Raw genomic sequence first — 26,289 nt, 5'->3', positions numbered from 1 at the left:
TGACTGCTGCACTTCCGATCCAGCTCCGTGCTTATCACAGGGGAAAGCACCAGAGGATGGCTCAAGACCTTGGGCCCTGCACCCGCTTGGGAGATCCCGAGGAAGCGCTGGCTCCTGGCTTCAGATCAGCTCAGCTCCAGCCATTGTGGCCATTTAGGAAGTGAGCTAGTAAATGCAAGACCTTTCTGTCTTCCCTTAGCTTTGTAACTGTTTCACAAATAAAAGAAAGTGATTTAAAAAATAAAATGAAACAAAGATGACAATCTTCATAGGCTTGTAGAGGTTGATAAAAGGGGAAATGGGTTTAAATGGGTTAACTTCCTTAGTAAAACTCACAGTTTGACTAAGCAACTCTTGTAGAGACAATTAACAAAAACTTAACAGTAATACTATAGACACAGCTTTTATAAACACTAATCTCTTTTTTTCTCTTTAATTTCAGTGCATCTTGTGTGGGTTCTGCACTTGGATTGTTACTTCCTTAGGGGTTCAGTGTTTCCATGTGTACAGTGGAGAATATGTGTCTTTTCAAGTTGTTGATGACTAAATGAGACACTTTTTGAAAGCACTTGGAACATTGCTTTCCGTATAATGATTTCCTCAAACACATTGATTCTAATGTAAACACAATCACTTGATATTAATCATTTTGTTAATGATTCTACTTCTTATTTGATTCGAGTTCTTACATATTACAGTGATAAAAATCATAAATTTAGCTCCATCATATTCTACATACTTTATATTTAATGGAAAAAAATGAAGAGTAAACTACATTACTGTGCAGTATTTTTGTAAAGATTTGGGTTTTTTGAGTGGGTGACAGAAAAAGATCTTCCATCCCTTGGTTCCCTCCCTACATGGCTACAGTTGCCAGAGCTGGGCTAGTCAGAAACCAGAATTTATGAGCTTCTCCCTGCTCAGGCACGTGAACCATCTTCCATTGCCTGCCCAGGCATGTTAGCAGGAACCTGAATCAGAAGTGAAATATCTGGGACTTGAACCAGCGCCCTTGTGGGATCCCAGCACCACCACACCAAGGCACTGGCCTGTACTGTGCAGTATTTTACTTCTGGTTTGTTTGGTTATGCAGGAACCTCAAAACTCTTAGGCCTATGCATTTATTCTGTATATTTTTAAATTATTTACTATATACTTGGCATTAGGAACACTGAGACTAAAGAATGGATCATGTGTAATTTTGAAGGTTGTCATTGGTTTAAGGAACAAATAAGCTATGTTATATAATATATATAATAAGTTGTATTATATATAATAAGTTATATATATAATAACAAAAATAAGTTATAATAAGATGTCAAAAGTGCTATAGCAGATGAATGGCACAGGGAGCTTTGTAAACCCACAGAGACTCCTTCTTCTTCTCTGAGCCGAGGGAGAGTGCGTTCAGGTAACCTGAGCAGCAGTAACCTGGAGCATGTTGTCTTCCAGTCTAAGGAGATAGAGTTCCTACTAAGATGATGAGTGGAATGATTCTATTTTGAGCAACATGAGAAGGTTGTGAATTTAGGATAAATACCTGGAAGCATACTTCTAAGAGTAGGAGCAGCATCAGTATTCCATCATTTGCATTGTTACCCTTTATTAATGCCTGCTGTGTGTATCTGGACTGAGTATACACTGTCTCATTTAATCCAGTCTCATTTGAATTAGATCTAATCGCTGTTGTTTTATAGATAAGGAAAACCAAGCAGTAGAAGTTAATAGAGGAATAAGAGATTGGTCACACAAGAAAACGTGTTTGGTTATGTGCTGTTACTCTGGTGATTCTAAGTTAATGGAAGTTGAAAAGAGATTGGATGATTTGTTGATCCTTCATCTTAATTTTTCTGTGTGTTATATTTTGAGCAGTTTTACTGAGTTTGTTTTTATTCTTGATTTTAAGTATAACTAGAATATATTCCCTACAAGAATGCTTTTATACCCAAGTCTGTTACTTTTACTTGGTGTTCAAAAAAACCAGATGATTATTACACTAGAGGAGGCAGGTTGGGGGGAGCCGTGTGAGACGCACATCAGAGAACCTATGTGTCTCCCAATCTTTTTGTAAGTTTTTTTGTTTGTTAACATCATGGAATTTTATTTCTGACCTGTGCAGTCTTTACAGGATACAAATCAATTTGTTTTTTATTCCATCTCATTAACTTGATGAAATATTTGAAATTATATGATAGCACATTAAATCACATTAAATTTCAAGATGTTTTAACTGTATAGCTATTTTAAAAAGAAACTCATGGAACTAGGAACCTGGCTTTTAAATGCTTTCTTTTTTTTAAGATTTATTTTTTATTTTTATTGGAAAATCAGATATACAGAGAGAAGGAGAGACAGAGAGGAAGCTCTTCCATCTGCTGGTTCACTCCCCAAGCGGCCACAATGGCTAGAGCTGAGCCAACCCGAAGTCAGGAGCCCAGAGCCTCTTCTGGGTTTCCCACACGGGTGCAGGGTCCCAAGGCTTTGGGCCGTCCTCATCTGCTTTCCCAGGCCACAAGCAGGGAGCTGGATAGGAAGCGGAGCCACCAGGATTAGAACCAGCACCCATATGGGATCCCAGTGCATGCAAGGCGAGGACTTTAGCTGCTGGGCTGCTGGGCCAGGCCCTTTCAAGTGGTTTATTACTAGACTTTGTGTGTGTTTTTTTCCTTCTTCTTCTTCTCTGTTTATATGTAAATAAATGTGTTAAAGTGATCTAGTCAGAGGTAATAGTTCTTGAAAGTGAAAAAAAAGATTATCAAGTAGCCACAATCTTTATTATCTTCCTGAATGTTGTCAAATGGGCCAGTTATTATTTTATTTTTAGTTCTTCGAATGAAAGTAGAAGTAAAAAAAACCTAAGAATATGGTTTAGCGATGACTGAACTTTTGAAAATACTTGCACATAATCAGGAGTGGTATTGTCAAAATGGTTTCTACACAACTTTAACTTGCATTATTCACTTATCATTCCCTTTGTTTCAGCTCAGTCTGAGATTGAAGTCTCTGTCTCTGCAAGGAATATCAGAAGGTTACTAAGTTTCCAGCGGTATCTTAGATCTTCACGCTTTTTTCGTGGAACTACCGTTTCAAGTTCTCTAAACATTTTAGATGATGATTATAATGGGCAAGCCAAGGTGTGTATGACTTTTCCAAGAAAACAGGTTTTTTTAATAGGTTCACTTTTTTCTCTATATAATTTTATAGTGTCTTTTGTTTGCCTTTGAAGAATGAGCTTGTGGTGGTGTGAGTAGGTGAAGTGAATAAAATATATATAACATACTTATACTGTAGTAAGCACTCAGTGGCCCGGATCCTCAAAGAACAGTTGTTACCAGACTCAAGAAATGTGAGCTATAGACCAAGCAGAGTTTGAACTATACTTCTGAGATGTTAAATTGCATCCGAATTCTTGAACCTTTCCAGGGCAATAGATATAAGAGAAAAACTACGCTTACCTGTACATTCATTAATTTGAAAATAAGACAATAATCACTTTTGCAAATGGAGTTTATCCCTTTGGTAGTACAGATTAGAGAAATGATGATTAAAGGGGGAATAATATGTAGTATTTTTTTGAAGTGAAACATTGCTTTAATTTTCAACTTCCCTATGGACTATTTACAAAAAGAATGTCATTGACATTAAATTACAGTAGGAATGTCTTTTTTTATTTCAGTGTATGCTGGAAAAAGTTGGAAATTGGAATTTTGATATCTTTCTATTTGATAGACTAACAAATGGTAAGTAAAGAATTGGACTTACTCAAAGTGGATGTAGTCTCTAGATGACCGTTCTATGGCAGAGCCACCTGTGGGCTGGTGCTCTTCATTTACTCATTTCATTAGCCCTCTGCTGACATAGGAAACATTGTTTTGTCCTGTCTTCAATGACCTTTCTAAAGCAAAAAGCCTAAAAAATGAGTCCCCTAATTTTATCTTTTGTTTGTTACTCTTTGAAGTAATGAAAAACTATTCTCACCATCACTATGACTTGACAAATTAATTCTAGCATTATTTTAACAACCCAAAGCCAGTATTATTGTCTCATTTTATTCTTGATTTTTTTCCCCTTCTCTATTCTTTTTTTCCATTTCTTTTGCTGTTTTACCTTGCAGTGTTTTAGAATGTTATCTTTTCATACTGTGTTGCTGTTGGGATAGCCCAAATGGACGGCGGGCTAACTGCCTTTGGAGGTGCCTCTTTTCTTGGAATAGTGCAGCTCTCAGGCCTGTCTTTGCATACTTGAGAGATGGCAGCAGCAAGGGTTCCCTGTCGCGCTGCTTCCCGTGATGATGGGGAAGAGTTTGTGGCTAACTTAGCAGAGCTCACTAAAATCTACAGAGTAGCAGTGGTTTGAAAGCTATACCTACATGTGATTCTGATCTACATATCCCTTTTTTAATTTTGTGGAGAGCATCATACTTATTTGGGGGAAAGAATCATTGTTCTTACATTCCTTAAGAACAGGAATAAATTATATTTGGCTGTCATTTTTATTTAGGGTTAAATATTTGGAATTTTTCTTGATGTGATTCAACATGTGCCCTTTTTCTCATTTCAACCAAATGAGAAAGTATACTAAGAAGTCACTTAAGTTGAGAATGATGAAATTGGTATTTGGTTCATTGCTATGCTTTAAAAGCACCTGCTTGTTTCTTATTTCACTTTGGAGTAAAGCTTTATTCTTAAGAAAATCAAAGTGCAAAATGGACAAAATCAATATAAATCTGTTAGCAGTACTGCATTATTTCCTGTAAGCTGTATGCCAGTATCTGGCAAAACAAACAAAAAAACCCACCTCTGTGTGTAGCTTGTACTTTTCTATGCATAATGGACACCAGTTATACTGGATTTGTCCTTGGCCAGATGGTGAAAACAGTAACATTCGCCTTTGGCAGCAAAGCCCCCCACCCTGCCTTCTTGGCCTTTTGGTCCTGCGCCTTTCCTGTTTTCCTTGCACCTTCAGATGGCCCTTGGGTGATTGAGTGTCCTGTTTTTCACCCTGCCATTACTGTGACCCTTCCACAAAAGAAAGGCTCCAATGTCATTTTACACAGTTGACCATCCCCTTAGCCTTCTCTTTTTTGAAAATATAGCTTTTAAAATATCAGGCAGGGTGCCCTCTTTTCCGTTGGGAAATTCCCATTTCATAACTCAACACAAATATTACCTTAGTTATTATCTCAAGATAAATATAGAAGAAACAATGCTACCCTTCACACCCTCAAGGTTTAGCCTTACATAAACTCTAACAGCCCAGAGCCTATTATTAGGCTACTGGGATGCCTGTCACTCACTAAAGAGTTGATTGTTCTTCTCTAAATTTTATTTTTAAAAAGCACATACCCTGCTAGTTAAGAGGCTTGATATCAAGAAGTTGAGCTTGACAACCTGTTGGATGGACAGCAGTAACAACCTGCAACCTACTTGAGTTGAATGAGCTCTCTAAGTTCCCTTGAATCATCTCCTTGAACTGTATTTGTGGAGAGGGTGGTTGCATGATTTCTTCTTACACTTGATTCCAGATCACTGGGAGTTAGTAGAAATCACTTGTGGTTAACCACCCACCCTTGATGGTGCAGTTAACTACAGGCAACTTCAAGTCATAAGCATTCTGTATGTGGACAGGTATCACTGGGGGCAGTGCTCCTGGAGATAAAGTTGCATTATATACTTAAGAATGGCTTTCCTTTCAAACCCTAAAACCTGAAGTAAGTTCTGGATGATACACATTCATAGTGTCCAAGTGTAGTTTTCCCCTCTTGTTTATCAATCTGTTGCTTTCATGCTCTTCTACTCTAGTAATTTTCCAGATGAAATTGCAGAGGGAGGAGCAAGAAGCAGGGAAAGAGGAGGCAAAACTCAGTGACTCAAAACGAATGGTCCCTATGTTGTGTGCCCCACAAAAGAAAGTAATGTTTTAGTAGGAGGCAGTTGAAGTTTCCTTTGCAGAGGTGAGAGCTGATGTAGTAACAGAAGGATAGAGCCTGCTCCCCAAAGCTGTTTGGTGCCCAGGACACCCTTTGCCAGATCTGTGTCATAGTCGCAGCCTAGCTTTCAACTCTCATGGAGGGTTGCTTTTCAAAAACCACTGGGAGCTGCTACATCTTAGGCAGTCCCAGCTTTTGGTGTATTTTTATGAGGGTGACCTTTCTGTAAATTCATCTTTCCCAAGAAAGCATTTATTTCCATTTTTTAAAAATTTGTGCCGGTTGCTTTGTCTAACATGGCTTCTCTTGTTCTAAAAATGTTTCTTTGTCTTGTGTTTTTATTGAGTGACATTAAAAATCTCCAGTTGGTGTCTCATAAATGGAGAGGGAAAAACATTGCATTCATGTTTCCAATGCTGAATGGGCAGTACATTTTAATATTGGAACTTATCAGATTCCTGTAAAATCTTATTGGGGACATTGTATGTGTCTTCTAGTACGGTTTGCCTGAATTCCAGAACAGGATATTTTCCCATGGGTAACAGATTTCTTAAAAACCTATTTTAGACCCTAGAAATCAGTGACTTGTCAGGTAAAGAAAAGGGTTTTAAGAAAACCCTCTGATAATCCTAATGGCAAAGTGGATATACATTCTAAAATCAATCACTCTCTCTCTCTCTCTCTGTCTCTGTCTCTCTAAAGAAAGGTTGATTGTTATAGTAAAAGACACAGAAACATAGCTTGCTTCTTTACAAATGGTTCCAAACCATCTGGAACTATGGTTTTGCCAGAAAAATGTTATCAGGTCTTGAATGCATTTTAATATTTAATTTGTTAGAAAGCTTGAGATGATTTTTTTTCTTTCCATATGAAGTTGAAGTCTCAGGTAATTTTCCAAAAATCTGTTAGCCTTCCACATCCTTTCTAATGTTGGTCAAGAAAATACTGCTTCAGTTAATTTATGTTTTTCTGAACCGTAGGCCTCTGTTGAAGGTTGTCTAGGCAGTTATAGATAAGAGACAATCAAGTAGTCTGTTATTATACTCTATAAACATGATTCCTGTAAATTTTCGAAGTACGACTGGTTACTTCTTCTAGTTTAGTGAAAATCATAGACTTCTTCAGAGACTACTACCGTCATGTTTATGTCATTGCTATCCAAATGTTGGTAATAACTAATGAGCTCACACTCTTTTAGATATATAGTCTGTTTTGTTGTTAAAATAATAGAGCATACAAAAATACTTAAGTGTTTGTGAAAAATAGAGTTATCAGTTTAATTGATTTTGCTGCAATTTTTTTTCAATCCATGTAGCTTTTTCATAATGTGCGTTTTGCATGGATTATTTGAAGCCCTGTTTTCATTTGTGTCTCATAGAAAGTCCAGAAAATTTTAAGAAACATATGTTAGATGATATAAAACCAAAAAAGTTTGCCATAGAATGGAAAACAAAGCAATAGTGTGTTTTTTCAAGTTTCACTTCTATACTTGGTGTGGTGAAAGAATGGAGGGTTGGGGTGAAGACAGTGACAGATCTTTCAGAAAATGTGCTCCCTTGGGGGCGATGGGAGGCAGAACAAGAAAGGGCGGAGAGAGGCCAGGATTCTCTGTTATTTCAGAAATGAAAGAATCTAGAGTATTTCTGAATGCTGATGCTTATTGAAACAAAATAGAGAAGAAACAGAGAGGAAGGAAAGGAGGGAGAGTGATAGATTGAGGGTAAATATTTCTGATGGAACAGGGAAGGTCCTGGAGAACGTATAGATGGATTGATTTTTGAAAAGTGGGGAAGAGCCATGTTGTGGCATAGCAAGTTAAGTCCTGCCTGCAACACTGGCATCCATGTAGCCTGTGATTTGAATCCTGGCTGCTCCATTTCTGATCTAATTCCCTGCTGATGCACCTGAAAAAGGCTCAAGTATTTAAGCCCCAGCACCCACAAGGGAGACCCTGGCTCCTCCTGGGTTTGACCTGACCCAGCCTTGGCCATGGGCAGTGAACCAACAGATGGGAAGAACGCTCGCTTTCTCTCTCTCTCTTACTGACTCTGCCTTTCAAGTACATAAAAAAGAAGAAAAAGGAGGGCTTGATGTTGTATTTTTTTGTATTTTTTTCTGCCAAGAATGAGGCTGCGGAGCCTGAAAGTAGATGGGATTGTGCTGAAAGTTTTAGGATAGGAAAGGGTTGAAAATAGGCATGTTTAAAAAGTGAAAAAATGGTTCCACTAGAAAAATATAGGATTGCTGTATGGCCTCAGTGATAAATTGTTAGCAACGGAGTTCTGGCTTGTTTGTGATTTTTTTTTCCTCTCTCTGGCAACAACCAGGTCCTCCATGGCAAGTGAGGAAGGACCAAGTGATTGAGTTTCCAGTCTTGCCTGGAGGATCCAGAAACAGTCACTGAGCTGTCCTCCTGGCCCATTTTGGATAACAGTAAAACCTTCCCGTCCTGAGGCTGTGGTCAAGGCCATGTGCTCTGGGCCAGCCAATTCCAGTTAAGCAAGAGAAGGGATGGAAGGAGTGCTTTGGAAAGTCCTATTAGCTAATGCAATATAGGACAGTTTGCAGTTTTCTGCTCCTGATGTATTTTGTTACCTTTTTGGGAAAGAAAAAAGATCTATTTGAAAATGATTCTCTTGTAGTTCTTTGTTTTTGGAAAACTGAAATAACAGTTCACTTTTTAAGAATAACGCAGAGATGTTACCTTTAAATTCATAAGAGGTAAAACAAGAAGCTATAAATTTTAGACAAATAAGAAGGAATTAGTACTTGCTTAGTGTGCTTTATCCTCAGAACTCCGTATTGGAGGCATGTGATAATCCTGTTCATTTGTATCCCCTACTAAAGTGATGTTTCTTCCTTCTTTTTAGGAAATAGTCTAGTAAACTTAACCTTTCATTTATTTAGTCTTCATGGATTAATTGAGTACTTCCATTTAGACATGATGAAACTTCGTAGATTTTTAGGTAAGTAATTAACGCGTTTAACAGTAACAAGATTTATACAAGAACTTGTTTTGCAAAACTTTGCTGATTGCATTAGTTAATGCTCTGTGACCACTTGCAATTAGGAGCTTAGACTACACACATGTTTAGCCGTGGTGAGAACAGGTCTGTCAAGGGCTCTGGCAGTCAGCAGCAGAACTGCACATTGCATTTTCGATCTTTGCCTGCCTGAGACCTGAGGTGTGACAGTGGGTCTGAACTGGCTCAGTTCTGTGAAAATTAAAAAGAGCCAAAAGAGTTTGGCATCATAATGACTTCACATTTAAAACAGGAATCAGGGCCTGGCGCAGTGGCCTAGCAGCTAAAGTCCTCACCTTGAACACACCGGGATCCCATATGGGGGCTGGTTCAAGTCCCGGCTGCCCCGCTTCCCATCCAGCTCCCTGTTTGTGGCCTGGGAAGGTAGTCGAGGACAGCCCAAAGCCTTGGGACCCTGCACCCACGTGGGAGACCTGGAAGAAGCTCCTGCTTCCTGGCTTGACTGGCTCAGCTCCAGCCTTTCTGCTGCGGCCACTTGGGAAGTGAATCAGCAGACAGAAGATCTTCCTCTCCGTATTTTCCTCCTTTCTGTATATCTGGATTTCCAATAAAATTAAATAAATTTTTTATTTATGTATGTATGTATTTATTTTTTTATTTGAGATGGAGGGCCAGGTAGGTATCACTTCTTTGGGTGTGTAGTTGTACACTGCATAATGACATTTCTGTTAAAGATTCAATTTTTTTAAAGTGCACACATGATGGAATTGCCCAGTGACACCCTTCTCAGAATGTAATTGTGATATCTCGCTGTATGAATTGTGAGGTGACTATCATCTCTGAATCTGGGTAGTTGCAGCTGATAGCACCAAAAATGAATGGGTCAGGGACACTTGTAATCGTGATGATTGTTGTGCTTATCTGTCTCCCACTTACATTAAAACTGAGATCTTTTCTCTCTGATGCAGTTATGATTCAAGAGGATTATCACAGTCAGAACCCCTACCACAATGCAGTCCACGCTGCAGATGTCACTCAGGCCATGCACTGTTACTTAAAAGAACCCAAGGTAAGAGGACAACATTCCCTGTAGGTCTAAGTGCTAAGAAAATCCTTTAAGGTAGTGGCTGAACTCAAAATCAGAATCATCCTTCTTAAGAAAGCAGGCTGGCTTGACTGGCTTGTCTTGAGTGGTCCTATCTGTAAGTGCAACAACCAGGAAATTGGGAGTACTGATTAAGAGAGGGGCTGGAGAAAAACTTAACCATTTGGTGTGAAGTCATCTGGCCTAGACCGTGAGCTCCATGAGGGCAGGAGCAGCTTGGTCAGCTTCTATGAGTGCATAACAAGCTGTGGAAGGACACCAGGAAACGTCAGGATATTGTCCTTACTTGTGTGGTGAAAAGAAATGAAACACCATCGGAAGCGTGCATACCTCCCAGGAGCTGTGTTGCTGCTCCATGGAAGAGGACATGGAGCTTCTAGGGTAGGGTGGGGAGGAGGAAAAGGGAATGATTTGTAACATCTCTTGGGGATTAGAATGAACCCAGTGTGGTATTTGTGTGCATCTTGGGCAAAGAAACCCAGAAGCCAGCATGTAATGGTTTGGACAATAGAGCAGAGAAGGCCAAGTCATCCGTGAAGGGAGAAATGTAGCAGAAAGAGCAAGTGTTGGGTGTGCTGGTAGAAATGCTGGGCTCCATTTTACCATGTGACATTCAATGTGTTTATGTGATACCCAGGCAGAGCCATCTGGGAGAGAGCTGTATAGATGAACCTGATGTAGGGGAAGGGAATTAGATTTGAGATGAGATTTAGGAAACATCAGCTGTTCATGCCAAGAAAGCTGTGTGCCCAAAGATGTTTAAGGTGCTATATATTGTGACTTTAAAAATAAATAAGTAAACACTTTAACGTGGTATAATTTTCATGCAGTATTAAAATAGATTTGATTTTGGTATGCAGTTTTGATGTGTGTACTGCCAAGTACCCCAATTTTATACTTAAGCCTTTAGTTCTGAGAATCTTGAGAAGAGAAATGGACTCTGAATCACCATTTAGTCTGACAAATGGAACTTTGGAGATAAGTTCCCTGAGGAGCAGATTTAGGGCTAACCTGGCCAGTGATGCTTCCCCGCTTCCCCCACATCCTTACCCACCTGCCGCCACAGATAAGGAATTTGGGGGGTGATGCCCATGAACAGGCTGGGGAGATGTGGGTAAAAATGAATACAGCCATGATTTTAGGCCTCTGAAGCTCTGTTCATGCTTAAGTAGCTTTCATCATTAGCACGCTGGGTACCACAACTCCCTTTTCCCTCATCATAATTGGCATTTAAAAATAAAAATCAGAAGGCACAATGCAGTAGCCTAGTAGCTAAAGTCCTTGCCTTGCATGTGCTGGGATGACATATGGGTGCTGGTTCTAATCCCGGCAGCCCCGCTTCCTATCTAGCTCCCTGCTTGTGGCCTGGGAAAGCAGTCAAGGATGGCCCAAAGCCTTGGGACCCTGCACCTGCGTGGGAGACCTGGAGGAAGTGCCTGGCTCCTGGTTTCAGATCGGCACAGCTCCAGCCATTGCAGCCACTGGGAAAGTGAATCAACAGAGAGAAGATCCTTCTCTCTGTCTCTCCTCCTCTCTGTATATCTGACTTTGCAATAAAAATGAATCCTTAAAAAAAATAAAAATCAGAGATTAAAAAGTGAATTCTGAAAACCCAGAAGTTGTAAAATTGTGTCTCTTGCTTCCTAGACCTAGACCTCCCATCACATTTCTGAGTATTTTCACTCATGAATTCAGTACCTGCTCACTGAGTGTCTGCTCAAGCCAGGCCCTTTGCTGGCGCTGGTGCATGGTGGTGAACAGGGCGGGACAGTCATTACATGGAGGGATGAGTGGAGTTTTGATGGATACTGCAGTAATCACTACTATGAAGAAAGCACAATACACTTGATCTTAACCAAAAAGCCAAGAAGTGATGAGAAAGCAGAATAGAGTAACATGCTGGTTGGATGGCGAAGGGTTACAATGTTACGGTGAGAACTATGAAGTTTCTGATGTACTGTTGCTTTTATGAGACATCTGTTAATACCTTACTATTTATATGACTAGCTAATTCTCGTGCTCTTTCTCGGAGTGAAGACATATTCCAAGCCCAAGGAATTACTGAGAACTAAATTCAGGGAACTGACCCTACTCGGTGTACATCATCTCTAAACTTCAGTGTTTATGTTTTGTGTCCTCAAAGGTTGAACAGTTAGAAAGCGGTTTTTTTGCAGTTGAACCTTCTGTCTCCTGCATTTGTTGACACTGATAACATTCATCATTGTGAGCTGAGGAGGAAGTGTGTTTTCTTATTTCTCACTTTCATGTTGTGTATGCCTGAGTTTAAATTCATTACTGTACTTAATCAGTAACTGCTTAAACTAGACCGGCATTGCAAACCTCTCACACCTGCTGCCGAGAGAAACCTGCTCTGATATTGAGCCTCTCAGTCTTGCTCTACATGTCTCCGTCCCTGTCCCACCTGGGAAGTTAGCAGGACCATTGATGCTCAGGTCACCTCACCGCACTGCATAGAAGCCAGGTCACCTGCTTGCTAGTTGTTGATGGCAGAATGAGAGACTTGAATGTTTGACCTGTGACATTTTAATTGTGGGACGTGTTGGAAACTAATGTGGAAACCGCAAAAAGGTCAGTCCCTCCTCAGGCTGACAGTTATGTGTTCACGAGCGTATACCACCCCTAGCGTAATGCTGGCGTGGGGTAGCTGCCCAGTAACCAGGAGTTGTATTAGTGAATGGGTGCTGCTGTGTGAGTGTGATGTTTAAAACTAAGTAGGGTTATTGTAATTATATTGACAGCTTTGACACTTCTAGAATGTTCCTGATTTTACTATTCAGAGGTTTTTGCTTCTGTGAGTATGAGAGAAGAAGGGTCCTTTCCTTGAAGTAGATGCTCAGGGCTGAAATCATGTATCAAGAATCTGTGTTCTTGATTTCCTTACAATACTGTCTTTAGTGATCAAACCACTGTATTGTTACATCAGCAAATCATCAGCATTTTAGTTAGCTCCTTTTTCCTAGTATGTTTTTGTGTTAATATTTGTATTGCCAGTTGAAGGGGGAGAAAACCCTAGATCATTTGGTCTCAAATTTTCCCCCCTGTATTTCTTCTTTCTGTGTCTAGGTTTGTCTAGGCCCTTGTCAATTCCTACAAAATATTCTCCCAGGATTTTTGTTCGAATTTTAATTTGACTTTTGGGATACATTTTTCCTGTTTCTCCACATCATTTCTCCTAAAATTATTTTGAAATTGAAGTAATAATCAAGTGAATAAGACATGTGTAATGATCATTACATTAGGAACTCAGTATAACCCTAATAAGCCATGGAACTAATAGATTTGCTTCATATTTATATATGTATATATATATATATAAATTAATTATTTATTTTTATTTGGAAGGCAGATTTTAAAATAGGGAAAGAGAGATAGATCTTCCATCTGCTGTTCACTATCCATATGGCCACAAGAGCCAAAGCTGGGCCAGTCCAACAGGACTCAGACTGACACCTGTATGGGATGTTAGCACTGCAGGTGGGAGTTTAACATACTACATCGTGGCAGTGGGAGACTTAATATATTACACCCTGGCACTGGCTCCAACAAAGAGGATTTCTACTGAACAAAGGAAAACTGGCCACGTAATTGTTTCCTTTGTGTTGGAAAAGAACTCTGCCGGTAGTTTCATAGGTTCAAGTAAAATTATATTATATGCTTTGAAGTTTCTTCTCCATACAACTCTTTTATTATCAAGTGTTGCCATCTGTGTCACAGAATGTAAATAACAGTGTTTTTCAGAACATAGTTAATGAGGTTTATTGATGTCATTGAATTTTTATCTTTTTTACAATACTTGCAAACTTTTATTACTAGAAGAGTTTTACAAAATGTTGCTTTTTAAAATGAAAGATTTATTTTACTTGTTATGAGACTATGGAATTTTGTTGCTTAGTAAATTACACATTCCTTTGCAAGCCTACCCATGCCCACTCACTTACCTGTCTTGGCAGGGAGGCTTCCCCAGCCATTAAGCCCCAATTCGGGTGCCTTCTGTCCATCCTGATCACCAAGAAATACTTTCAAAATCTCTGTGTTTAAAATGCTTTTCCATGTCTTTAAGTGGAAATAATTTCCTTCATCATTTTCCCGTTTGTTAAGCTTCTCCATATATGTAACATGAACATACATGTTACACATTCTTTACTTTCCACCAGCCTACTGTTTTCCAGCAGATTCAGGCTCTCACACAGAGATTTCTCCAACATAAATGAAGTTAACAGAGGGATAGAAAATGATGATCCATTCTGGCATAGAAGGAAAATAGTAAAGTTTAAATGTAAATTTTTTTCTCATAATATTACACTTTTTAATTTTCATCTTCATTTTACAATAAGAAATACATGTTCATTCAGTAGCATAAACTGTAAGTAACATATCCACGTGGGTTGCCCTGTGGGTGCCAAGGTGGCAGGAGACAGAAGTGCAGGAGGACGGGGCAGGGGCCCACGGAGCAGGAAGGACGGTCTCTGGAGCAGGGCTTTGTCAGAGGAGTAGAAGTTTGCCAGAAAATGAGGCAGTTCCCCAGAACTAGTCATCTGCCCCAAGTGAGCATTTTTATCACTAGAAATTCCAGTCAGCTTATGATAAATTTTTACTTACTGTAATTAGCTTTGGTGTCAAATATGTTTGACAGTGATGACTGAGAGTAAAATATAATTCCTATCTTACAGAATTTTTTTCTGATGTGCATATATTGTATATACCATTTTGAACATATCCATCCATGCGGAAAAGATTTTATTGCAAATCTTAAAATTATTAATGTATTTATTTGAAATGTAGTGAGAGAGAGAGACAGATTTTTTTTGTCCCCTATTTAACTTCCCAGAAGGCTGCAACAGCCACGCTAAAGACAGGAGCTAAAAGCTGCCTCTGGGTCTCCCAGGTGGGTGCAGGGGCTGAGCACATGGCCCTTCTCTACCTACCTAGGCATGTTAGCAGGGAGATGGATCAGAAGTTGGAACAGCTGGAACACATACCGGTGCCTCTGTGAGGTAATGGCATCAGTGGCTTACCTTACTGTGCCATGACACGGACACCAACATCATCTTTTAAGTGGCAAGTGAGGTAGCAAGGTTTAATGAAGAGAATACACCTTCTGGCCAGGTAGGCATGACATCTCAGTAACGAACTGAGAGTCTCATTGTGTTTTATTAAAGGATTTGTTTGTTTGAATGGCAGAGAGAGAAAAAGGATGCTAGGTAGACAGTGGTAAAGACGGAGAGCACGCAAAAGAGAAAATTCTCCATCTGCTGATTCACTCCACAAATGGGCACAGTGGTCAGAGCTGAGCCAGACCAGTGTCAAGAGCCTAGAGCTCCACCTGGGTCTCCCATACAGCAGCAGGTGCCTAAGCACTTCCCAGGTGCATGGGTAGGAGCAGATTGGAACAGAACAGTCGGGACCAGAACCAGGGCTCTGACATGGGATACCAGCATCACAGGCAGTGACTTAGCCTGTTCTAACAGCAGCCCCTGTATTTTTCATTTTTAAGCCTTTTATTCCCACCAATAAAGGTGGTGTTGGTGGTTAGCTCCTAAAGAGTGCCGCGATGGAGAGATGAGCTCTGAACTCCATGTGAGCAGAGACACTGTCATGTCACATCTGCTGCAGTGTCTTGATGATGCCAGCACCTGACATGCGCAGGGGATGAGGGTGGTGGTAAGTGACCAGTCGGCCTGGGAGACAGGGACAGGAGCTGTCACTGCCACTGCTGCCTGCTACTTCAGAGCCACCGCGCTGGTGTGGTTTGTTTCAGAAATGTTTGTGACTTATCATTCTTTGCCACATTTCAGCTTGCCAATTCTGTGACCCCCTGGGATATCTTGCTGAGCTTGATTGCAGCTGCCACTCATGATCTGGACCATCCAGGTGTCAATCAACCTTTCCTTATTAAAACAAACCATTACTTGGCAACTTTATACAAGGTTAGTGCAATTTTCTCCTCAAATACTTTTTCATTCTAGACAGTGTTTCAGGTTTTGAAGGAATGAAAGTAACAAAAACAGTTTGTCTATGAGACTAGAACTTGAACCAGGCCAGTATTCCTGCCAAACAGTGATTCTTTATGTTCAGAAAAAGAGTTATCATGAAATAATCAACCAACATACTATTTTGTAGAATACCTCAGTCCTGGAAAATCACCACTGGAGATCTGCAGTGGGCTTGTTGAGAGAATCCGGATTATTCTCACATATGCCGTTAGAAAGCAGGTAGGTTGCCTTAACACCCACGGTGTGTTGCTATGCAAATTATGTTAGAATAATTTGATAGAGTGCTAAAAATCAAGTTACTGTGTTCAAATGTTCCATAGCTTTCAGTTTTTGTTCAGCTCCATGGATAAATTATTTTAAAACTTCACATCAAAAATTTAGTTACATAGTGGCTCAGTCATGGTTTACTGCAGGTGTTGGCTAGTTCCACTTCATATTCAGTGGAAACAAACTTCAAAGATTAGGTGCAAGGTTCAATTAGAAAGTAAGCTTTCTATGTAATAGATTTTTTTTTAATCTGCTTCAGGAAGTTTTCAAAATGATAAGAAAATAAAGAAAGAAAATGGCTTATCTTCTCAGTAATACAGTCCAGGAGTCACTTCTTGAGCTAAATAATGAATGAAAAAAATGACCAAAAAATGCACGCATTTGAAAAAAAAATAATTTAATACTAATTAGGCCATTTGAGAACCTAATAAAAAAAATGCCCTTGTAAATAAGCTCCGTATGATGGTAGTGAATAAAATCTCACACAGCTGCCATATTGTGCTCACAAACCGAAGCTCTCGCTGGAGCCCACTGGGAGAGGGTGCGTGTGAGAAAGCCAGGTACACACGGGTAAGCCAGCCAAGCCAACAAAAATACTGAGGCATACAAATGTGGGATATTAAATTTGAATTGTACTCATTTTTCTTTGCTTTTCCCTTTCATGATTTAAAACAGCTTTATAAAAAATATGTGTTTGTGTAATGACTATAGACATAAAGCTGGACTTTCTATTTTTTTTAAATCTTTATTCATGGTTACCATCTGGAATATGACAGTACTTCTGAAAAGTGAAATAGTTTTTTGCTGTGGTACAAATGTAAAATTGCTTAACCCACATGATACTCATATATATAAACCATAAACTTTTTTATTAAGGTAAATTAAAATGCCTGCCTTGGGCCCAGGCATGGTAGCCTAGTGACTAAAGTCCTCATCTTGCACACTCTGGGATCCTATATGGGTGCCGGTTCTAATCCCAGGAGCCCCACTTCCCATCCAGCTCCCTGCTTGTGGCCTGGGAAGGTAGTAGAGGATGGCCCAAAGCCCTGGGACCCTGCACCCGTGTGGGAGACCTGAAAGAGGTTCCTGGCTCCTGGCTTCGGATTGGCTCCACTCCAGCTGTTGAGGTCACTTGAGGAGTGAATCAGCAGGCGAAAGATCTTCCTCTCTGTCTCTCCTCTTTGTATATATTACTTTCCAATAAAAATAAAATAAATCTTTTTTTTTTTAAATGCCTGCCTTGAATGTGGCCGGTTAGCTCAGTTGGTTAGAGCGTGGTGCTAATAAAAATGCCTGCCTCATTATTCCCTTTTCATCATATTTTGTATTTGAGGATTAATCTTGTTAAAAATTTCAGATTTTTGTTTACTTAGATCCAAAATCAATTTCCACTAAACCTAACTGATATTACTTAAAATATCAAGAATATAAAATTAAAAACTTGACTGGACTAAAATATGCTGGACTCTATGTTTAGTATATGCTTGCAAAGAGGGAATCTCAACTGAACTTGAACTGTGGTTATGCAACAAGGTGGAGTAATCCACCATGGGGGGGAGAGCGGGGGGAGGAGTGGGGAGAATCCCAGTACCCATGAAACTGTGTCACATAATGCAATGTAATTAATGAATTAAAAAAAGGGGAAAAAAGAAAGCTTATAAATGAAAGGAATTTATAAAGGCATGTATCATAGATTCCTTATTAAATCTTATAATCAATCAAAAAAATTTTTCAGATTTTAATTAAAGCTAAATATAAGAAATGCTACCTAACAAGCAATCTTTTCTGTTGTTTTTTTTTTTTTTTTTTTGCATTTAGGGCTTAGTTTTATATTCAGTTCTGTGTGTGAGTGTTTCCATCTGTTTGATAGCTCTTTGTCATCATGCAAAGAATGGTACAACCTGTTGAAATAAAAGGCAGAAAAACTGTTAAACATATTTTCTTTTTAATTAAGATGGTTTAGAAATTTTGTATGATGTATTTCCTTTTTCTATTGATATGTTACCTTTCCCTTCTAAGAAATTTGGAAACTCAGACAGATAACTGGTTTATTGATTTAGCCCTGAAAATATAGTTGAATCTAAACTTAGACCTTTCGTGGGATTTCCGCAAGATTGCATCTGGCATATAGGCAAAATGTCTGTGAGAGTCAGGGAAGTCGGTGGTCCAGTAGGCTGTTGTTTTCTGATTGAATCTTCCTCTGTCTTTTATTAATTCTCCGGTACCCAAAAAGAATTTGTATGCATTTCTTCTGGGATATTAGCATATTGATAATTCCCTACAAACTCTTGTTTTGATCATTTTATTAGTGCTTTTTGGATGCATTCTTAAAGATAAAATTTTAACTGAGCAATTAGAACAACATCATGTAGCTTTTTTTTTTTTTAAAGATTTATTTCTATTACAAAGTCAGATATACAGAGAGGAGGAGAGACAGAGAGGAAGATCCTCCGTCCGATGATTCACTCCCCAAGTGAGCCGCAACGGGCCAGTGCGCGCCGATCCAAAGCCAGCCAGGAGCCAGGAACCTCTTCCAGGTCTTCCAGATCTCCCACGCCAGTGCAGTCCTCAACTGCTTTCCCAGGCCACAAGCAGGGAGCTGGATGGGAAGTGGAGCTGCCGGGATTAGAACCGGCGCCCATATGGGATCCCAACGCATTCAAGGCGAGGACTTTAGCCGCTAGGCCACGCCGCCGGGCCCAACATCATATAACTTTATAAAGTTTTGCAAATATAAAAATCTAAAAAAAAAATAAATAAAGTAATTAATTGAAAGTCTTCTGTTTGCTCTTTTTGTTTCCCCAACTCCAGGCAGCAGATGGAAACTCAGATAGGTGCTCTGATACTAGCCACTGACATCAGTCGCCAGAATGAGTATCTGTCGTTGTTTCGGTCCCACTTGGATAGAGGCGACTTACGCCTGGAAGATGCCAGACATAGGCATTTGGTCTTACAGGTAAACTTGGGCTTGCAGAGACTGTATTTCTTGCCTAAACCCTGTGGCTGCTGTAATGAAAACGAAGTTTTCCAGTGCATGGTTTTTCAGAATGACTAAATCCTGATGGAAAACTGAGGCTTGAGGTACATCAGAATTCTCAGGAGGTCACCTACAGAGTCACCCTTGCTTTTGTAGTCTTTCTGGTTTATTTGTTCCTAGCTTGTGAGTAATACAGTCCTGTGCTTGTGTCTTTGGTTACCAAGCATGTGTAATTAGGTTTTCAGTCAGTCTACAGCTTCGTGGTCAGCATTAATGTAAGAACAATTGGTTGATCCAGTAGCATCATATATTTACTATGTAAAAAAGTACTTTTTGTTGCAATATATTCTTTTTCTTAAAATGTTATTTTCTCCACTCTTGTAGTACATCCTACAGTCAAACTGTACAATTGAACATCTCTTTTTTTTTCTTAACACAATTGTGTTATTTTGTTGCTAGATGGCTTTGAAATGTGCCGATATCTGTAACCCATGTCGGACCTGGGAATTAAGCAAGCAGTGGAGTGAGAAAGTAACAGAGGAATTCTTCCATCAAGGCAAGTACAGTACTGAGTGGTAACTGGTCAGCTCATTTCTTTGCCTCGTTCAAGTAAAATAACTTGAGCCTTTTGTAAGAGTGGAGCCATAGATTCTTGGTATTTTTAGTGACGATTCATTTATGCACATGTAACTGATACACAGAGAATGAGCATCTGTTTTAAAAATAGTAGTCCTCTTTTGCAGCGATGACACATACATACCAGTCAATCTGGAGGTTTTTTGTAGTGGAAAGATTTCCCTGAACTTGCTGTCTTTGTCATTGTGTGGAATGCATGGCCATTTGAATTAAAAGCCAAAATCCAAGGATCTTCATTCATGAGCCTTCCTTTTAAGTGTCCTAACTTTCAGATTAAAATGCTGACAGAATTATAACCCTAAGTAATACCTAGCAAAATTTGTTACTTTGTCCATTTAAATGAAGATATCGTCTTGGCATTGTTTTCTATATGTGAATGAGTTTAAATTGTTCAACAGACTAATTGAGAAGCTGTCCTTTTATGAAAATTAAATATGTTCTTCCTAAGGAATTCACAGGTATGAGAAAAACCTTAACAATAATATTTTAACCAATTGATGTGTCTCATATGAATAATTGTGTCTATTTTTTATTTTGCAGGGGATATAGAAAAAAAGTATCATTTGGGAGTGAGTCCACTTTGCGATCGTCAGACTGAATCTATTGCCAACATCCAGATTGGTAATTATACATATTCAGAGATAGTAGGTTAGAAAATGCCACTCATTTTTATTTTATCAAGAAGAAAATATATTTGGAATATAAAATATTAAAATGCTCATTTCTAACTTTTAAAATAATTTGACATTTTACCCTTATTTTTTCCTCTTATGACTTAGAATTTTCACTCCAGTTTAATCTTAGGTCATAAAATGCATAACTTTGCAGAGCAGGCAAAACTGAATTTCTGTTCTGTCCTAATGAAAGTATACATGTTGCTCATGGACGCTTCTTTCACACAGTTGTTAAGCTGCCTTTTTTTTTTATAGATTTATTTATTTTAATTACAAAGTCAGATATACACAGAGGAGGAGAGACAGAGAGGAAGATCCTCCGTCCGATGATTCACTCCCCAAGTGACTGCAACAGCCAGTGCTATGCCGATCCGAAGCCAGGAGCCAGGAACCTCTTCTGGGTCTCCCACGCGGGTGCAGGGTCCCAAAGCCTTGGGCCGTCCTCGACTGCTTTCCCAGGCCACAAGCAGGGAGCTGGATGGGAGAGACAGAGAGGAAGATCTTCCGTCCAAGGGTTCACTCCCCAAGCGGCCATAATGGCTGGAGCTGAGCCAATCCGAAGCCAGGAGCCAGAGGCTCCTCCAGGTCAACCATGTGGGTGCCAGGTCCCAAGGTTTGGGCCGTCCTCAACTGCTTTCCCAGGCCACAAGCAGGGAGCAGGATTGGAAGCAGGGCCGCTGGGATTAGAACCGGTTCCCATATGGGATCCTGGCGCATGCAAGGTGAAGACTTTAACCACTACGCTATTGTGCTGGGCCCCAGACTCATTCTTGAAGGCTTGGCTCACATGTCACCTCCTCTAGGTATTGCTTTCCACTGTTTGCAGGCAGTCAGTCCCTGCCATTCCACGCATCTGAAGTGCTTGATTCTTATCTCCCACAACCCTGCCCTGGCCTGGCCCTGCAAGCAGGAGGCCTCTGAGAACCACAGGCTGAGTGAACTGACACTAGAAATACCAAGTACATGGAAATGTTCTGAGACTGAAGCCTTTGCAGCTTGTGGATGAGCACAGGAAGATGGACTGGGCTTGAGAACACGTTGGGCTTCATTGTGAAGTAGAGAGTGATGGGGAAATGAAGTCAACAGGGTTCTGTGAGAGGAGCATGTTAGTGTTGAGTAGAGCCTTTAAGGATGAGATTGAACATGACAAACCGTGTACGCAGACATCAAGAAGATAAGGCTTCCATAAATGCAGAGGGGAAGTACACTGCCATGGCATAATTATCTAAGTGCTGCAGGGTCAGAAACTCAGAAGTATGTTATTTTTATCAAGATTTTCTTATTGGAAAGGCAGAGTAACAGAGAGAGCTGGAGGGAATGAATGAGAGAGGAAGGAAGCGTGAGAAACCTTCCATCTGCTGGTTCATTCCCCAAATGCTGGTAGTAGCCGAGGCTGGGCCAGGCTGGAACGAGGAGACCAGAACTCCATCCTGGACTCCCACATGGATGGCGAGGGCCCAAGTACTTGGGCCATATGCTGCTGCTTTTCCAGGCATGTCTGCAGTGAGCTGGATTGGAAGCAGGGCAGCTGGGAGTTGAACGGGCACTTGGAGGTAGGATGCTCGTGTCAACATCCCCAAAGATTTCAATTAGTTGGAACAGTGGGAGGAGTCAGACACAGTGCCACATGTCAAGCCAGGGCATCAGGTTCTGCATCTGGGTACAGATCTCTGGCTGCTCATTCTAACTGTGGCCTCTGAGAAGACAGAACTTTGGAACAGGGGGTTGGAGCGTGGTTGTTAGAAAGCTTGCAGTATTCTCTGCACCAGCATGTAAGCTTAGAAGAGTACATGTAGTGGGTGCGCGTTTAATGTGTATGGAAGGAAAGGAAGCAAGTCTAGATGGAGACATTTCTATTTTAGATATCATAATTTAAGTGCACCTAAAGAAAATTGAACCATCAATCATATACTAGTCTAATTAAAAATAATGAGTGCTAATTGCTTTGAATCCTAGTGCGGTGTTTGTGTTGGTTAAATACAACCTTTGTTGTTCATTGTCTACATGATCTTTGACTGCAAAAACATTTGTAGATGTTTTAGAAGTTGTTATACAGGCAATGAGAGACTTTGAATGTATATTTCCCATCCTTTACAGATAAATATTTTGGCAGTTGTGGGGGCAGGGCACACACAACTGCGTAGCAGTTAGATCCTGATGTCCCGTGTCCCAGTGCCTGGGTTCCAGGCCACATCCTGGCTCTGGCTTCTCACCCGTGTGTTTCCTGCTAATGCCTACCCTAAAAGGCAACAGGGATGGCTTATGTGATTGGGTTCCTGTTGTCCATTTGAACGACCTGGATTGAGTTCTCAGCTTTGGCCTCTGCCACTGGGGCTCTCTCTCAATAAATAAATAAATTTTGAAGTGTTATTATGTCCCATGTATATATGATTTGTTTGATAAGTAAGCTGTTTTCCAAGAGGCTTCTTGTGATTCTATGTAAAAGACTATTAAATCAGATTATGTGTGCAGTAGGGTACTGTAGGGCCTAAAGGTACAAACAATTCTGAAGTAACTTGTTTTTCTTTTTTTAATGGGAAATCAGTTATGAGTTGTTTATCAAATAAGGTCCCTGGTGCAGCTTTGGTGTTTGTTTTAGACTATTATTTTTGAGTAACTCTCATCATAAATTTGGCTTTATAAATGCTGAGTAAAAATGGCAGCTCTCAGTCATGTGCCAGTGTGATTTCCATCCCCTGAGGGGCAGCAGCAAAAGACCACCAACTTTACTTCATTTTAGGCTTCCTCACGTGTATCTTGGCAGAGACCCTGCCATGGCCTCCACTTGTCTCACTGGAACAGTTCTTTGAATTTTGTGAGGCCTGCTTATCCCCAGGGCTGCCATGTAGAAGGGTGCCATTGTACAAATGAGGGAGACATAAGCAGAAGAGGTTGGGTAGGTTTGTCAGCTCCACTCTGCTTGAAAATCCAGGAGAAACAGGATCCTCACACACTGTGTGGTACACTTTTCCTACAATACCAAAAGCCTGTATCAGAGTTCTGGTTCCAATTTTGGCTGCTCCGGTTTCAATCTAGCTCCTTTCTAATGTGCCTGGGAAAGCAATGAAAGATGGTCCAAGTACTTGGGTTTCTGCCACCCACGTGGGAGGCCTGCTTGGAAGTCCAGCCTTCAGCATCAGCCTGGCCCAGCTCTGGCTGTGATCCAAATGTGAATGCCATTTGGGGAGTGAACCAGTGGATGGAAGAGTCTCTTTCTCTGTCACTACTGCCTTTTCAAATAAATTTTCTAAACTTTGCAATCTTCGAAAAATATTATTTAGGTAATACTGAAATAGTAGCTAAGAAGGTTAGCACTGTAAAGATGCTTCAAAGTTTCAGAAAAAATGTTAATAGCTTTTTTTTCTCTTACTTTCTCAGGTTTTATGACTTACCTGGTGGAGCCTTTATTTACAGAGTGGGCCAGGTTTTCGAACACAAGGCTGTCACAGACCATGCTCGGCCACGTGGGGCTCAACAAAGCCAGCTGGAAGGGACTGCAGAGAGAACAGTCCAGCAGTGACGACACTGATGCTGCATTTGAGTTGAACTCACAGTTATTACCTCAGGAAAATCGGTTATCCTAACCCCAGAACCAGTAGGACAAACTGCCTCCTAGAGGTTTCTAGAAATGTGAAATGGGGTCTTGAGGTGAGAGAACTTACTCTTGACTGCCAAGGTTTCCAAGTGAATGATGCCAGCATTATTTATTTCCAAGATTTCCTCTGTTGGATCATTTAAGCTTACTTTTTAACTGTAAGACCTGAACACATAGCAATATGCATTGGCTTTTGTGTGAAACCTTGATTATGCAAAGCCCAGCAGGAGAGTCCAAAAGAAGGAACGAAGGATGACTTGAGGTGTGCCACGCGTTTTTCAGAGCATTTACTCTTCAAACCCTGAAACTTGAACCGAATCTCTCGGCAGCAATCTCTCGGAATTTAACCAGTCTGATGGAACAATGTCTATCCGTACCTTCCACTAAGTTCTCTCTGAAAAAACGGAAATGTGAAGTGCCCAGCCTCTGCTGCCTCTGGCAAGACTCAATGTTTACAAATCAACTCTGAAAATATGGGTTCTAAATTGCCTTGGAGCACGATTGTGAAGGAACCACTGAAAAAGAAAAAAACAGTACAAAACAAAACTCCCTGGTCAAACTTTAGACTGCAGCTCTTCCCTGGTTTGCCTTTTCTCTGCTTTGGATGCCACCAAGGCCCCCCGTTTGCTGTGGTTTTACTCTGTGCCCTGGAAACAGCATTTGTCACAGAAAACCACCAACCTTACACTCCAGTGCTGTCTGGCAATGCAATTTTTTTTTAAACTCTTAGTTAGTTTTTAATTGGGGGCGGGAGGGGAAGAACACCAATGTCCTAGCTGTCCTTTGATTGTGCAGTGGAGACATTGCATGTTGTTTTCACTACTGTACACTTGACCTGCACATGCAAGAAAAAGGTGGAATGTTTAAAACACCATCATCAGCTCAGGGTATTTGCCAATCTGAAATAAAGTGGGATGGGGAAGTGTGTCCTTCAGATCAAGGGTACTAAAGTCCCTTTTGCTGCAGCGAGTGAGGTATGTTGTGTGTGGGTGTGTGTTTGCGTGTATATTTGTGCATGTGTGACTGTGCATGTCATGTTTATCCACGTGGGAAAGGATTGGAAATGTAAGCTTTTATTTATTCTTGCAGAATGTGACAAAATGAGCAGCCACACTTGGGGAGGGGAAGGTAGGTAAGCTGTAACCGATTGCTCCAGTTGCCTTAAACTATGCACAAAGCTACGTGACCAAATTTTCATTTTGATTTGAAAAAAAAAAAGTGCATTGTTTTCTTGTCCCTCCCTTTGATGAAACATTACCCTTTGATGGGCCTTTTGATGTGAACAGATGTTTTCTAGGACAAAAATTTAAGGACTAATTTTAAACTTAAAACATTCCACTTTTGTAATTTGTTTTCAGTTGTTTTATGTATAGTAAGCACAACTGTAATCTAGTTTTAAGAGAAATCGGTGCTTTCTTTTAGTTCATTTGTATTTCCCTTGTTACTGTAAAAGACTGTTTATTAATTATGTTTACAGTTTGTTGCAACAGCCATTTTCTTGGGAGAAAGCTTGAGTGTAAAGCCATTTGTAAAAGGCTTTGCCATACTCATTTTAATATGTGCCTGTTGCTGTTAACTTCTGATGAATAAAAACCTATCTTTTCACATTTTTATCTTTGATATCTACATTATAACTCAGTCCTTTGGAATTCACAATACTAAATTGCTAGGAAGTCCCAGTGAACTCCTGGGCTCTTGCATCAGTAGGAGCTGTGTGCAGGCACCATCTGACGAGCTTATCTGCCTTTATCCATCTGCGCCTTGTGGTGCGAATGAGGCCCACCTTGTCGCGTAGTGTGCCGAGTTCTGACTAACCCAACAGTTGTGAGTTAGGGCTCTTGAGTCCACAGCATTTTCTTCCCACAGTTGGGAACTGCAGAAGACAACAGCACCTCTTGTAAGTACGAAACTACTAGTTATATTTATATCTGTCAGTCCATTTTAAGGTATTCTACTCAATTTGCAATAAGCTTAAGTACCATTGGGCCTCACCCAGGTCTTCCCAGATGCAAATCATTAGAAGGGATATCAAGCCAAGTTCTGAGTAAACATATCATTCTTTGTACAGAAGAGGGAGAGGTCCAACAGGTCCGTGAAAGTTTTTGGCT

The 26,289-nt window shown here is 40.3% G+C and overlaps 1 protein-coding gene across 4 annotated transcripts in view; it reads left to right on the top strand.

Moving 5' to 3' along the window:
* The window catches only part of PDE7A (phosphodiesterase 7A), a 121,369-nt gene extending 95,581 nt beyond the window's left edge, over nt 1-25,788 (top strand). For all 4 annotated transcript variants that reach the window (XM_058668675.1, XM_058668677.1, XM_058668676.1 and 1 more), the window contains exons 4-13: nt 2,983-3,134; nt 3,677-3,740; nt 8,800-8,895; nt 9,882-9,982; nt 15,835-15,966; nt 16,160-16,251; nt 19,111-19,255; nt 19,736-19,832; nt 20,453-20,533; nt 23,965-25,788. In XM_058668675.1, the coding sequence (XP_058524658.1) occupies nt 2,983-3,134; nt 3,677-3,740; nt 8,800-8,895; nt 9,882-9,982; nt 15,835-15,966; nt 16,160-16,251; nt 19,111-19,255; nt 19,736-19,832; nt 20,453-20,533; nt 23,965-24,170 (1,166 nt within the window). In that variant the 3' untranslated portion in view covers nt 24,171-25,788. The remainder of the gene's footprint in view (nt 1-2,982; nt 3,135-3,676; nt 3,741-8,799; nt 8,896-9,881; nt 9,983-15,834; nt 15,967-16,159; nt 16,252-19,110; nt 19,256-19,735; nt 19,833-20,452; nt 20,534-23,964) is intronic.
* Nucleotides 25,789-26,289: the final 501 nt, after the last annotated feature.

The sequence above is a fragment of the Ochotona princeps genome, chromosome 9 (genome assembly GCF_030435755.1).
Source record: "Ochotona princeps isolate mOchPri1 chromosome 9, mOchPri1.hap1, whole genome shotgun sequence".
NCBI classification, from domain to species: Eukaryota; Metazoa; Chordata; class Mammalia; order Lagomorpha; family Ochotonidae; genus Ochotona; species Ochotona princeps.
This window is presented reverse-complemented; position numbering and strand designations above follow the sequence as displayed.